This window comes from Tachysurus vachellii, chromosome 12, assembly GCF_030014155.1.
Source record: "Tachysurus vachellii isolate PV-2020 chromosome 12, HZAU_Pvac_v1, whole genome shotgun sequence".
Taxonomy (NCBI): domain Eukaryota; kingdom Metazoa; phylum Chordata; class Actinopteri; order Siluriformes; family Bagridae; genus Tachysurus; species Tachysurus vachellii.
Genome location: NC_083471.1, coordinates 8,023,576 through 8,038,971, shown reverse-complemented (window position 1 = coordinate 8,038,971; position 15,396 = coordinate 8,023,576). Strand labels below are relative to the sequence as shown.

Genomic DNA, 15,396 nt, shown 5'->3' with positions numbered 1-15,396 from the left:
TCCACTCCTCTCATTTGGCCTGTAAGAAAGAAACCAGAGACTACAGTAACACAGGCCCCTAAATACCCTGCTATACACATGACTAAAGCACCTCCTTTACCGACGAAAACCATGACGTACATGTCCCCTGAGCCGAGAATTTCTGAAGCTCTAACCAATGCCAAGAAAACTAACTTTACAACTAGAAAGCCAACCTATTCCCATGCACTGTGGCCACATAACCAGACTGAAAAAGTGGATTCCTTCCAAGTTGTATCAGTCAGTAATCGTAAGACTAAGGCACTGACTCCACAGTGGGACCTGAGTGAGAGCAATGAGAACAGCTCTGAGGAACTCGATTTTCCATCAGGGTTTGGCTCAGAGTCATTTCTGTATGATATTGATTTAGATGAGAATCTTTTCAGTTTATTTGAATTCGATTCTACCTACTCTCTCGATGAAGGCCTGACCACTACCAGCCCAGACATATCACTGTTAGAATTTGCAAGTGCTCCTACTACCCCAGACAATGCCTCCTTTGAACAAGTTGAAACACAGAACAGCATGATGCTTATCAAAGCTCCAGAAGGGTCAGACGTGCAAATGAACCAATCTGGACTGAGCAGAATAACTGGACAAACAACAGAGCCTCCCTCTCCCTCAAGACCATCAATATCCCCAGCCTCCTCAGACTTAATGAGCACTGTGCCCTGGGATCTCCCAGAGGTTACAGGTACTCGGTGCATCTTTACAGACGTTAGGAGGTATTACCAAGGGTGTGTCAAGGTGTCAACTATGTCTCCCACAGTCATTGCACATAGTCAAACAGGAACTTTAGAGGAACAGTATAAATTTACAGAAACCACTCCTATCGTAGCTCTCTCACTAAAGTATTCCTCTGATTATATCCTTTATCAAACAGAGTTGTTCACAGATCCTTTGACAGTCGGTAATTACCCTATTCAAAGTAGTGATCCCTTCAGAGCAGAGGCAACAAGGCCAATACCTACAATGGAGTTTCAGCATGAATACATCATCAGGCCCAGTCCATTGTCCCTTGCTACTCTTTCCTCAGCTTCAACAGATGGCACTTCAGAACACTTCCTTGCCTTTGGTGCAAACGATAGTGGAGACCTGACTCTGCCCCAATCAGAGAATTTATTTATCTCAACCCACAACCCAGTCTACTTTAGCTCTGTGAGTACCCCTAGCTTTGTTGCTCCATACTTCCTCACTGAGAGTACAGTTGCTGAAACATCTGTGATTGGACAGCCTACATTAGACACACTTCATGGGCTGGAGCCATCACATGTAAATAGACCTCTTGAGCCTATATACAGGCAAAAAGACAATAATCCTTCAATGGTTGATCAGTCGGGTCTGTCATATGCCTATAATGTCAGTGGCAGGTCTGAGATCCTGACAGACAAATGGGACATCTCTCCTTCTTCACCCCTTAATTCAAAGTTTGAAATGAGAACACGGAGGGATGATGGATTGCTCAGGTTTACCTCAACCTCTGACAACAATTTTGACACATCTCCTGTTTTACTTGATTCTTTGAAAGCTACAGAAGTGGTCAGTGACACAGAGGTAGGGGTCTATGCACAAAATCAGGCAGCCCTGTCTGACCTTTCTGTCCCATCACCATCCCTCTCACTCTCTATGCTTCTGGACTTCCAAAGAAGACTGTCTGTATCTCAGAGCTTAAAGGGGACTTCAAATTATTTTGATGACTCTCAAGAGCATTCAGAGATGCTGCAGCTTTCAAAACTACTTGCAGATGAATCTGTATTCTCTTTTCAGTCTCAGAAAGATTTCGATGAATTTACCACCATTCTTGAAACACACCTTTTCCCTGACATACCAGCTAACAGCTACATGTATATGAGGACCTACAGTGAAAATTACATTAGCACTAGCAAACCACAAATACCAATTCATCCAACAAGAACTTACAGCAATGATAGAACATCTGCACCCAGTACAACTGTTCCAGAGCACACTGGAGCCAATACATTCTCTATCTCACAATCTAAGTTGTTGAGCAAAGACAGCTCTCTTATGTCCAGTTCAATTTCTCCAATGACCTCAACCTTGATTGTGGATGTACCACATCAAGCAAACACAGAACATCACCACATGCCAGGTTTTCCTCAAGTAACCAGTGGATTTCATCATACTTTCACCTTTCCCATCAGACAGTCATGGCCTTCTACATTAGAAGCAAGTGTACATAGCCTTGCTCTAGACATTCACCCAGTGGATACTAGTTTTGTAAGTGAGGACCTTCAGGATACTAAACATGCTCAGTTCTCAACAACAGAGCAGCTTTTTTGGTCTGAGAATGAATCAGCAAAGCCCTCCAGCAACAGCGACAATGTCCTGATTGTTCGTCCCATCACCACAGATAGAGAAATGCATCCATCTCCCCCGGCTGCTTACGACCAGTCCTTTGTCTCCACAAATGGCACGCTTCCTCTGGCTTCCCCTCCTAATGGAGTCATTGCAGACTTTCACTCAGTGCCTACTGATGCCACCCATGGAACCACTACAGACACGTCCGAATTTATCCCATGCCCATGTAAAACGTTTTTTCACAGTTCTTGTCATTGTGGACTTTCATCTGGGAACAGTATGTTTTACAATAACGACATAGACCTTAGAAAGAGATGTAGATCCTTCTCAATCATATCTCTGCTGCTGATCACAGAATGATGGTGTAAATGGGAGAATCAGCTTGTTCTATTGTCCAGATTTTAGAAAGATATTGATTGTGTTTTAGTGGAAGTAGATAGATATTAACAGTAGTTTTTACAAAAAAAAAAAAACATTTCTGTATGTTCTTCACGCTACTGTAGCTTCTCCATCTGATTTTTTGTTGTCTTTCTTAGGAGACCGCTATACCAAATGTTTCTAGAACTTTCACATGTTTAAAAGAAAGAGATGTGTGAGAACACGTTGCTAAATCGATTGCTTTGTGGTGAATGTATTTAACTTCCCGTAGTCTCCTAAGAAGGTTGTCGCATGGAGTAGAGATGCACTGAGCGTTAATCATACACTAACAATGTAAAACATGACTGCCATCATGTGATGGCTGTGGGGCATAGCAGCAGGCTGCTTCAACCAGAACACTCAGTCAGGTAAAAGCGTTTGAAGGACCCGTATTCTAAAACCTGTTAAACATTTTATTTTTATCCTTTTGAAAAACACAGCCAGATTTTACTGCCATAAGAATTAATAACATAAGTATGATTATGTTATGCTGTGTGGAATATATCAGGAGATAAATTTAGACGACTGCTACAGAAATACGCTGTTATATGTTTGAGTAAACAGAAAAGCTGTAATGTTACAGCAGAAATATCTCACTTAAATTGTGAATCTAAAACTAGTGCAATACTACAAAATTGGGATGTTTATTATTCATTTCCAGGATTAAATGTATGAAAACGCAGATATTTCACTCATTCTAAATCTTGAATGAGCTACAGTATAGTGAATGAGATTGTTTATGGATTTGCTCTGTGCTCTAATTTGTGTTATATACATATAAAACCTTTTCTACAGCCAGCAACAGCACAGTCTATTTCTTTTTCCTTCTCTTTACGATTTAAATTCACTTTATATGTAAATGTTCTGTAAGTTGCTATAGTCATATCACAACTATATATAATTTGCAGTCAGCTTTGATTCTATAGATTAAGAAAATCAGGTTTCTAAGATACGGGCCTTTTAAATGATTAATGATTAAGAGTACACGGTTTTGGATGACAGGATTATACAACGAAATGAAAAGTAAATAGGATTTATGAATCATTTTATTACAGTGTCGTCTCTTTATTTTCCTACTGCTGTGCTTCACGGTCTACTGCACAACTAAAAGATTTCATCACTACTAACTTTCGTCACGTTTATGCTCTTAAATAAACTGATCTTTATTCCTATTTGAATTTTCAGAGTTTACCTTCTACAAGATTTCTTTTGTATCAGATCTACAAATCACAGATGAAGCGCTAGAACAATGGGTATGAGTCTACTGTAAATCTACTCTACATCTCTATACTACAGTGTAGTGCTAAGATATTTACACTCTGTATCTTGTACTTGTTGTGTTTGTGCTTACAGTTGAACCAAACTTTCCTGGACTGGAATCAGACTATTTATGTAACGAATGTCAGGTGAGAAACGGTCACTAATCTTCTGATGTCACTGAATAACAACAGATATTCACATTCTTGTTGTTGTTGTTGTTGTTTGTGTTGTCACTGTAGTCATATTCACTTTTTTCTCAGCATTCTTACCGGCACTGACTCCTCCGGAATGACAATCAACAGGTAATGCATTACACCTTTTACTTCTACTTACACACTATACACTCCTTATGTATTATGGGACTTAATCTGTGTTATTGTTGCTGTTGTTGTTGTGGTTTTTCCAGATACACTTGTAAGGCTCTGCTGGTGTATAGAAACACTACAGGCAAACTTCTGACTGCTGCTGACATCAAGAACAGGCTGAAGAGCTTTCCGGCAGCCAGCTTTACGTTAGAGAACATCGACGTCAATGCAGTCGGTATGTACCTTAGTCAAATTTTGGTCTAATTTAGATTTTTAAACCTTATTATTGATCTCCTAGAAATTATAAAAGTGATTGATCAAATGTGATAAAACTCATCAGATCCTTCAAATGAGTTCTTAGTCATTTTTCTGATTAAATATTTGGAATCTTGGAGTGATTATTTTAAACACGCTAATAATTTAGAGTAATGTATGTGCACACTTTGTGCATTTTTATGACTGCACACTTTTGTGTACAGTTTACTGTTATTTCACTCAGAGCACATTAATGATTTGTCTGTGTTCAGTGGTGACGGTTTGTGCTGTTTTTGTTCTGTGTAAAAGCTACTTATCACGTCTGTATTGCATCTGTGGAGGAAGGCACTAATGTAGCACAAGAATTTCAGTCTATATAGAAGATTTAAGTACTATTTATGCACATGACAATAAACTTGTGTTATCTTCTGTTCTGTTCGTATTCAGTAATCTAACTGATGTATCTGAATCCTTCTCCAGAAAACTGTCAGGCGGAGGAGACGCCACTGCATTATAAATGGCCGGAGAGCAGACCTTCAGTCACTTATTTCATTCCCTGCTTCCCATACAAAGAACAGAACGCATCCAGGACATGGTGTGTAGACACTGGACCTTACCTTCTAATCAAAAACTTCTGCACTGATTATAGATGCCAGGGTTCACAAACATATAAAGCCCTTAACATATGTCAGAACAAGTTTGTTTTTCTCTCTCAGCAAAATCAACCCAGACAATTATTCATCATTCTGGGACCAGCCAAACCTCTTGAACTGCAAAGATATAGAAGAAATTGAAGTTTCACAAGGTGACATTGTGTTCTTTTAGCTCTTGAATTGAGATGGATAGTGACGATAAATTCATAACGTCTCATAAACTTTTATACATAAACAGAAAATGCTGCAGACGTTGCGGTTCAACTCGCCGACATCACAAACAACGAGCTTTCCACCACGGAGCTGTCGAAGGTTGTTAGCGTGGTGACCAAGCTGGTGAATGTGGCACGAATTAACGTCACCTTGGCTTCCACTGTTGTCAACATCATTTCCAACGTGATGATCAGCTCCGAGGCCATGCAGCTAGCTGCCTCAGAAATGTAGGATTTTTTTTATCTCAGCCAGATCAGGACACTGGGGTTTAACTACAGTCAGCCACTTACTTAAAGCACAAACAAGTCAATAAAACAAATAAGTTTTTTCTGAATATCTTCTTTCAGGGCACTAAGAACCATGGACAGGTTGGTGCAGAAGATCGAGTTTGATGGTCCTTCACTGACCATCACCTCCAAGAACCTAGCAGTGGGAATCTCAGCTATTAACTCCAGCAGTTTTAACGGAGCTAATTTCAGTGCCTTCATGGCTCTAAACTCCTCAGACCCTCAGGTACACCTATCTGTACTGTCTACATAGGATGCATGTGCTCCATGCTCATTCTCATGGGATTGAATGTGATCTGATGCTCTTTAGAAGAAACTTGATTTCTAACAGTTAATCCAGAGGAAGAAGATAACATGCTTCTGTGCACTCTTGCTGTCTCTCTGTATCAGATCGATTTGGATTCAGAGGTCCATAACTCCTTAGCGAGTGTCTCACTACCTGCCACTTTGCTCCATAACCTGAGTGAGGCAGATGTTGAGATCATCTCCAGAATTCACTTCATGTTCTTTAGTAAAACAGGGTTGTTCCAGGTGAGTGTTAACCCGATCCCAGTTTTTCAGTCACATGAATTTGGATTATACTGTAATTAAACTGCTTTGCTAGCATGAATTATAAATTCTGCACGATATTGAATACCCAATCTTATTTCTCTACATTCTGATGAATTTTGTATCAACAGTATTATGGATCATTAATGGTAAGGCCATAGATTTCTGGTGATTATGTAAACTAACATATAACCTGTAACATATAAAATGTTTAAGTAGAATATTAGTAGAATATTATCAAAAACTGTGGCTTGTTCATCTTAAATGTATATTAATAGACAGATGTCACTCTGATGACACTTTGGCATCACTCTGATGTCACTCTGATGTCACTTTGGCATCACTCTGATGTCACACCTCCTGGTTGTAGAGCAGTCTGTAGTCCAAAGTGCTTCTTAGAGTAATCCAGGATTTATTATTATTGTTTTCTATCAAATCAGACACCTTATCTAGTCAAAAGAAGCCGTTGTGTTACATTTAAATATACTTAATATTAATCTTGAATTTTTATATTATTTTAATCTTTATATTAACCTTTTGTTTTATGTTTATGTTCCGTAAATCTGCTTTGAGACAATGTCAAGTGTTAAAAGTGCTATACAAATAAATTTTAATTGAATTGTTAGCAGTAAGGATCTAATATTCTACTTATATTTTTGTATTATATAACAAAAGTGTCCTGTATCTTTGTTAATAATACTTGTATAAAAACACTTCTTTGCTAAGTGCGACCTTAAATTCAGCAATAATCAGGGATCTCTGATCAAAAAGAGATATATTTGTTTACAGTGAAGAGCATAAAGAGATGATTCTGATCTAATACACACACACTCGATCCATCTTTAAAAAACTTAACTAGGCGCTTACACACTGACAGTGTAGTCTGTGAGCATGATTCACATCTGAAAAAATCTCAACGTGAAATCTGTCGTGTGGAGCAGGAAGCAGGAACCTGAGACGAACCTGTAGGAGGAGCTTTGAGTTCAGGTGCTCTGGTGAACACAACTCGTACTCAAGTCCGCAGGACGTAAAGTAACCCAGATGTGTGTTTTAGCTGATGATGACATCATTATTTTCTACAACATGCATGTAACTTGAGGGTTAGGGGAACGTCAGGGAGGTGAGACACCTCAAGTGAGTCTGAATCTAGACCACCACTGTGGGAGGCACCAGAAATAATTACACTCAGACCACAGAAAATAAGCTCAGTGTGAAAACCTCCTCATACACCTTGAATGGAACAAAAGTGTGAACAAAGTAAAAAGGACCAAGTTCTTCCTTATGATCCTTTTATGCTCCACTAAAGCAGTAATGGAGTCTCAGATACCTTTGTGTTCATGCTATTGCTCTTTGGGTCCTAGTCCTTCTGCAGTGCTGTGCAGAACTTCCTGCCTCTACAGTGTAGTCCTACATGGACTTGGACAGATAATTTCCTCAAACAAATCTTAAGAGTCGACTTGACATCATTCAACCATCCATAATGACATGAAACACTGATGATCCATTCTGATCAAAACACCATAGAAAATAAAACTTTTAAGTGCTGATAAGAAACATCTCTTTCACACAGACAGTAAAATACATCTATGGGAATGAAACAGCTTTTACAGATCCCTGATTGTTGCTCTTATTTGTTTCTAACCTAATGTCTAGATGTCACTAAACCTAGGATTTAATCTAAACATGAAGATTAGTATAGATTTATTGTGTCCTTGTCTCCTGTAGGACCGGCAGGACAACGGCATGTCCTTGAACAGTTACGTGGTGGCCAGCAGTGTGGGAAACTTTTCCATTAGTAATCTTGAAGATCCTGTGGAAATAGAGATCACTCATCTGCAGAATCAGGTATCAGTTCTTCTGCTTCTGGAGTAGACTCATGAGAGAGGACGAGCGATTTCCTTTACACACAACACATTATCTTAAAAAACCCTGTCAGATTTTGGTGTCCTGCTGCACTGCTCATGTTCTCACTGTTTATCTAAAGAGTAATGAGCTGAGTGATTGATCCTGAACTGGTGAATAATCATAAACCAGTGTAACTGAGTTTTATTTACTTACATAGCTGCTTTGAAGTTGTTAGTAATAAACTTAAACCCTTCTGCTTTTTTTTTAGCGGAATCAGAAACGATTGTGTGTATTTTGGGATTTCAGCATCAAAAGTAAGTGCGTTATGTTTGGTCTTTAGCTGAAGTGTGTGTTTTCTTCCCCCTGTGTGTGTCAGAGCGCAGCATTACTCTGAATTCATCTGTTCTATAGATGGTACAGGAGGCTGGAACAGTGAGGGGTGTCGGGTCAGCACAGAGTCCAACAGCAACAAGACAATCTGCCTGTGTAACCACTTAACACACTTCGGGGTTCTGATGGTGAGATACAGCTCCTCTTCATCATGGGGTTAAATCAGACAGCATAATAATAATAATGAACCAGAAAGACAGACAATTGGTCAGTCAGATAGACAGTCACACAGACAGTCACACAGACAGTCAGTTAGTGAATCAGACAGACAAATAGATTGACAGACAGTTGGTCAGTCAGAAAGACATTAAGCCAGACAGATAGACAGACAGGTGGTCAGTCAAACAGACAGTCGATCAGTCAGATAGTCAAACAGATAGACAGACAGTTAGTTGGTGAGTCAGAAAGACAGTCGGACAGACAGGTAGTCAGAAAGACAGTCAGACAGACACACAGTCGATCAGTCAGATATTCAAACAGACAGACAGTCAATCAGACAGACAGACAGGATCAAGATCATTTTACAGTTTGGAAAACATGGCTGTAAACTATTTAGCCTGGAATTTAAAGGTTTTCAAAATCTGGCATTTTAAAAAACATTCCACATAAATGTTCATGGATCAATAAGCTTAGCTCAGAGCTCAGTTGTGGATTTGATCTTCTGTGTGCTTGTGTAGGACCTGAGTGGAGCTGCAGAAATTATGAACGAAAGGAACACCAAGATTCTGACCTTCATCACGTACATCGGCTGTGGCTTGTCAGCCATCTTTTCAGCTGTAACCATCCTAACTTATGTTGCCTTCGAGTGAGTTCCTCCTTATACTGTACGTCTTCAAGTATTAAAGATCATTTAAGATGTCTGAAAGACAAGAGATCACACCTGTAGGTCTTGTAGCTTTCATAATAGAAAAGTAACTGACTGATTAGGTGATGTGTGAGAACCCGTGAGATCACACTGACACACACACTGCTGAAATTACAGGAAATTGCGTCGAGATTATCCGTCAAAGATCCTGATGAACCTGAGTACCTCGCTGCTGTTTCTCAACATGACGTTCCTCCTGGACAGCTGGCTGGCTTCCTATGAGATTCAGGGTCTGTGCATGGCTGTGGCTGCCTTCCTGCACTTCTTCCTTCTTACCTCATTCACCTGGATGGGCCTTGAGTCCGTCCACATGTACATCGCCCTGGTCAAGGTCTTCAACACCTACATCCGGAGGTACATCCTCAAGTTCTGCATTGTTGGATGGGGTAAGTCACAGCCTGATGGAGGCAGTAACACATTTGCACCAATGTGTTTCAGGATCTTTGGGGAAAGTTGAAAAATGTTATGGAAGGTTTTTGTTGAATGTCTGAGAGATTCTTTCATGTTGAAATGAAATACTATATATTATAGTATATTATTGCTTTAATCAGCATTGTCCACATCAGACTCACATATTTACTGCTGTGTGATTAATACTGTAGATTTCTGTATATGATGTAGTATAATTTCCGGTTGTTCTCATATCTGCTGCTTTATTCAGGACTTCCAGCTGTAATTGTAGCACTTGTTTTGGCTTCTGACAAAAATTCCTATGGAAAGGAGTTTTATGGAAACGGAGCAAGTGGCCAAGGATTGTCTGAATTGTAAGTTTGATCTGGAAACATTCACACTGTAGATATACTACACTACACAACACTACACTACACTACACAATACTACACACTGTAGATATAGTTACTACACTACACACTGCAGATATACATACTATATTATACTACACAACACTACACTACACACTGCAGATATACATACTACATTATACTACACAACACTACACTACACACTGCAGGTATACACACTACATTATACTACACAACACTACACTACACACTGCAGATATACACACTACATTATACTACACAACACTACACTACACACTGCAGATATACTACATTATACTACACAACACTACACTACACACTGCAGATATACATAGCTCATTATACTACACAACACTGCACTACACAGTGCAGATATACACACTACATTATACTACACAACACTGCACTACACACTGCAGATATACAAACTACATTATACTACACAACACTACACTACACACTGCAGGTATACACACTACATTATACTACACAACACTACACTACACACTGCAGATATACACACTACTCACTGCAGGTATACACACTGCAGATATGCACACTACATTATACTACACTACACAACACAATACTACACACTGTAGATATAGTAACTACACTACACACTGCAGATATACATACTACATTATACTACACAACACTACACTACACACTGCAGATATACACACTACACCACACACTGCAGATATACATACTATATTATACTACACAACACTACACTACACACTGCAGATATACACACTACATTATACTACACAACACTACACTACACACTGCAGGTATACACACTACATTATACTACACAACACTACACTACACACTGCAGATATACACACTACATTATACTACACAACACTACACTACACACTGCAGATATACTACATTATACTACACAACACTACACTACACACTGCAGATATACATAGCTCATTATACTACACAACACTGCACTACACAGTGCAGATATACACACTACATTATACTACACAACACTGCACTACACACTGCAGATATACAAACTACATTATACTACACAACACTACACTACACACTGCAGGTATACACACTACATTATACTACACAACACTACACTACACACTGCAGATATACACACTACTCACTGCAGGTATACACACTGCAGATATGCACACTACATTATACTACACTACACAACACAATACTACACACTGTAGATATAGTAACTACACTACACACTGCAGATATACATACTACATTATACTACACAACACTACACTACACACTGCAGATATACACACTACACCACACACTGCAGATATACACACTACATTATACTACACAACACTACACTACACACTGCAGATATACATACTACATTACACTACACAACACTACACTACACAACACAATACTACACACTGTAGATATAGTAACTACACTACACACTGCAGATATACACACTGCAGATATACACACTACATTATACTACAAATACTACACTACACAGTGCAGATATACACACTACATTATACTACACAACACTGCACTACACACTGCAGATATACAAACTACATTATACTACACAACACTACACTACACACTGCAGGTATACACACTACATTATACTACACAACACTACACTACACACTGCAGATATACACACTACTCACTGCAGGTATACACACTGCAGATATGCACACTACATTATACTACACTACACAACACAATACTACACACTGTAGATATAGTAACTACACTACACACTGCAGATATACATACTACATTATACTACACAACACTACACTACACACTGCAGATATACACACTACACCACACACTGCAGATATACATACTATATTATACTACACAACACTACACTACACACTGCAGATATACACACTACATTATACTACACAACACTACACTACACACTGCAGGTATACACACTACATTATACTACACAACACTACACTACACACTGCAGATATACACACTACATTATACTACACAACACTACACTACACACTGCAGATATACTACATTATACTACACAACACTACACTACACACTGCAGATATACATAGCTCATTATACTACACAACACTGCACTACACAGTGCAGATATACACACTACATTATACTACACAACACTGCACTACACACTGCAGATATACAAACTACATTATACTACACAACACTACACTACACACTGCAGGTATACACACTACATTATACTACACAACACTACACTACACACTGCAGATATACACACTACTCACTGCAGGTATACACACTGCAGATATGCACACTACATTATACTACACTACACAACACAATACTACACACTGTAGATATAGTAACTACACTACACACTGCAGATATACATACTACATTATACTACACAACACTACACTACACACTGCAGATATACACACTACACCACACACTGCAGATATACACACTACATTATACTACACAACACTACACTACACACTGCAGATATACATACTACATTACACTACACAACACTACACTACACAACACAATACTACACACTGTAGATATAGTAACTACACTACACACTGCAGATATACACACTGCAGATATACACACTACATTATACTACAAATACTACACTACACACTGCAGATATACACACTACATTATACTACACAACACAGTGCATATATATATACACACTACACTACACACTGCAGATGTACACACACCATTATATGACACAACACTACACTCTGCAGATATACACATTACATTATACTACACAACACTACACTACACAGTGCAAATATACACACTACACTACACTGCAAATATATCAGATATACAAACTACATTATACTACACAACACTACACTACACTACACACTGCAGTTATTCACAGCACACTACACACTGCAGGTATACACACTACATTATACTAGACAACACTACACACTGTAGATATACATACTACATTATACTACACAACACTACACTACACACTGCAGATATACACACTACACAACATATTGTAGATATACACACAACACTACACACTGTGTATATATATATATATATATATATATATATATATATATATATATATATATATATATATATATATATATACACACACAACACTATACAACTCTACACTTCTCACTGATTCTGATCCCCTGTGTCTGATCAGTTGCTGGATTCGGAGCAAGGCCGTGTTCTACGTGACGTGTGTGGCCTACTTTTGCGTCATCTTCCTTTTGAATGTGGCCATGTTTATCGTGGTGATGATGCAGATCTGCGGCAGGAATGGAAAACGTAACAACCGCACGCTTCAGGAGGAAGTGCTGCGTAACCTGCGCAGCGTCATCAGCCTCACCTTCCTGCTCGGCATGACCTGGGGCTTTGCCTTCTTCGCCTGGGGGCCGGTCAATCTGGCATTTATGTACCTCTTCTCCATTTTCAACTCACTGCAAGGTGGGTGAGATATGACAAGACTCAGATATGATTTAAAGCATGAAGGTCCTACTGACAGGTCGCTCGGAATCTATCCTTTTTAGATGTTTACCAAATTACCAATCAGTTAATAAATAAAGAAACTCGTATCTATCCTACAGGGCTATTCATCTTCATATTCCATTGTGCTCTGAAAGAAAATGTGCAGAAGCAGTGGAGAAGATATTTATGCTGTGGAAAGTTACGCTTGGCTGACAATTCAGGTATCTCAATACAGACACACGTAGCTCGTCTGATCTTTCGGGAAAATGTAAAAATGGTGTCGTTTTGGACGAATGTTAACAATCTTTATATGATTTAGATGAGTTGGAATATTTAATATGACAAAGCCAGGTGATGTCATGAGTTCACAGGAGGAAACATTGCATGAAGGGAGATTAAGAGATTAAGCATTATAAATGTAAATTGCTGTTACATCCAATACCGTCACCCTCAGATGCTAACATTTGGCTAATTGTCACAGACTGGAGCAAGACTGCCACAAACAACACCAAGAAGGTGAGCTCTGATAATATCGGGAAGTCGCTGTCCTCCAGCTCGTATGGCTCCACCACAGTCAACTGGACTTCCAAAGCCAGAGTCACGCTGAACCCTTTTGCAAAGCGACACAGCAGTTCAGGTGAGCAAGTCCTACAGCATGCTGTTTTCAGGTTGTTTAATAAACACAGATTTTGTGTTAGCATGAAAATCACTTAGCTAAACCTGACCAAAGTCACTCATTTTACACTTTTCATTTCACTCATTTTACACTCATCACATTTCCTTGCAACAACATCGTATACTGACAAAAACTGACTTTGTCAGTATGCTGGTATGGAGATTTTAGCAATGCACGTTGTCACAAAGCAGCTTTAGATTCAGCTTAGATTTAAGCGCACTTAATCTACACTTGTGGAAATTACATAACAAATGGCTGAGAATTCGTTTGTTTTGTCTAATGCCACAGTTGTTTGTTGGTTCTAGGGTACGGCATGATGTTCAGGTGTACGAAGCGGTTCATGTAAGAAATACGATATTCTTTAATCCTTTACATCAAGGTTCCTTTAACTCCTTTAACATGAGCATAAGCAGGTCACGTGCATTAATACTGCATACATCCATGCGTAACATTAACAGAGTGGTTTATCTCATTAGTGAGTAAAACTAAGGCCACAGTGACCAATAGGATCAGTGTAATGAAGAGGTTTGTGTCTGTTGAGCAGCAGATCTCAGATTTGAACAGAAAGCATCAATAGAGTTCTGTTCACTTCACCATTTATTAGCATGCTGAAACTGATCATTTCTGTGGACCTATTTTTAATCAGTACATGTGTTTTTAATACATAACTTTTTTCATACTTTGTTAACATTACTTGGTTTGGTAATACTTGTGGATTTCTAATATTGCAATATTTTAGTATGTAATACTCGGTTGTGTGTTAATAATCTTGGTGTGCTGCTCTAATGTTCATTAATCCTTATTTCATTGGACTAGAAAATGACCAAGAGACGATTAATACTATATACAATATATACAACTTCAGGAGGTCCAGACTTGACACCATTTTGTAGGAAATCATATATATACATTGCTTGCTTGGGCAAATCATCAGTTAGGTCTTTCACCATTAGACACCTACTCAGCAAACCAGTTAATCAAACTTTATCACTCAGCTTTTCTTCTTAGATCTTATCTCAGATCTTAACCATGATATATGAAGGACATATGAAGTGGTTATAGATCAAAGG

The 15,396-nt window shown here is 38.8% G+C and overlaps 1 protein-coding gene across 8 annotated transcripts in view; it reads left to right on the top strand.

The window, feature by feature from the left end:
- The window catches only part of adgrg6 (adhesion G protein-coupled receptor G6), a 35,037-nt gene that overhangs the window by 18,381 nt on the left and 1,260 nt on the right, over positions 1-15,396 (top strand). For 6 of the 8 annotated variants that reach the window (XM_060883368.1, XM_060883364.1, XM_060883366.1 and 3 more), the window contains 19 exons: positions 3,940-4,007; positions 4,108-4,160; positions 4,275-4,316; positions 4,421-4,554; positions 5,055-5,169; positions 5,291-5,379; positions 5,466-5,667; positions 5,788-5,953; positions 6,118-6,258; positions 6,408-6,425; positions 8,002-8,121; positions 8,390-8,435; positions 8,533-8,639; positions 9,189-9,316; positions 9,494-9,762; positions 10,038-10,140; positions 13,346-13,629; positions 13,770-13,871; positions 14,132-14,287. In XM_060883368.1, coding sequence (XP_060739351.1) covers positions 3,940-4,007; positions 4,108-4,160; positions 4,275-4,316; positions 4,421-4,554; positions 5,055-5,169; positions 5,291-5,379; positions 5,466-5,667; positions 5,788-5,953; positions 6,118-6,258; positions 6,408-6,425; positions 8,002-8,121; positions 8,390-8,435; positions 8,533-8,639; positions 9,189-9,316; positions 9,494-9,762; positions 10,038-10,140; positions 13,346-13,629; positions 13,770-13,871; positions 14,132-14,287 — 2,343 coding nt within the window. The remainder of the gene's footprint in view (positions 1-3,939; positions 4,008-4,107; positions 4,161-4,274; positions 4,317-4,420; positions 4,555-5,054; positions 5,170-5,290; positions 5,380-5,465; positions 5,668-5,787; positions 5,954-6,117; positions 6,259-6,407; positions 6,426-8,001; positions 8,122-8,389; positions 8,436-8,532; positions 8,640-9,188; positions 9,317-9,493; positions 9,763-10,037; positions 10,141-13,345; positions 13,630-13,769; positions 13,872-14,131; positions 14,288-15,396) is intronic. The other 2 variants (XM_060883369.1, XM_060883363.1) reach the window with 1 other exon arrangement.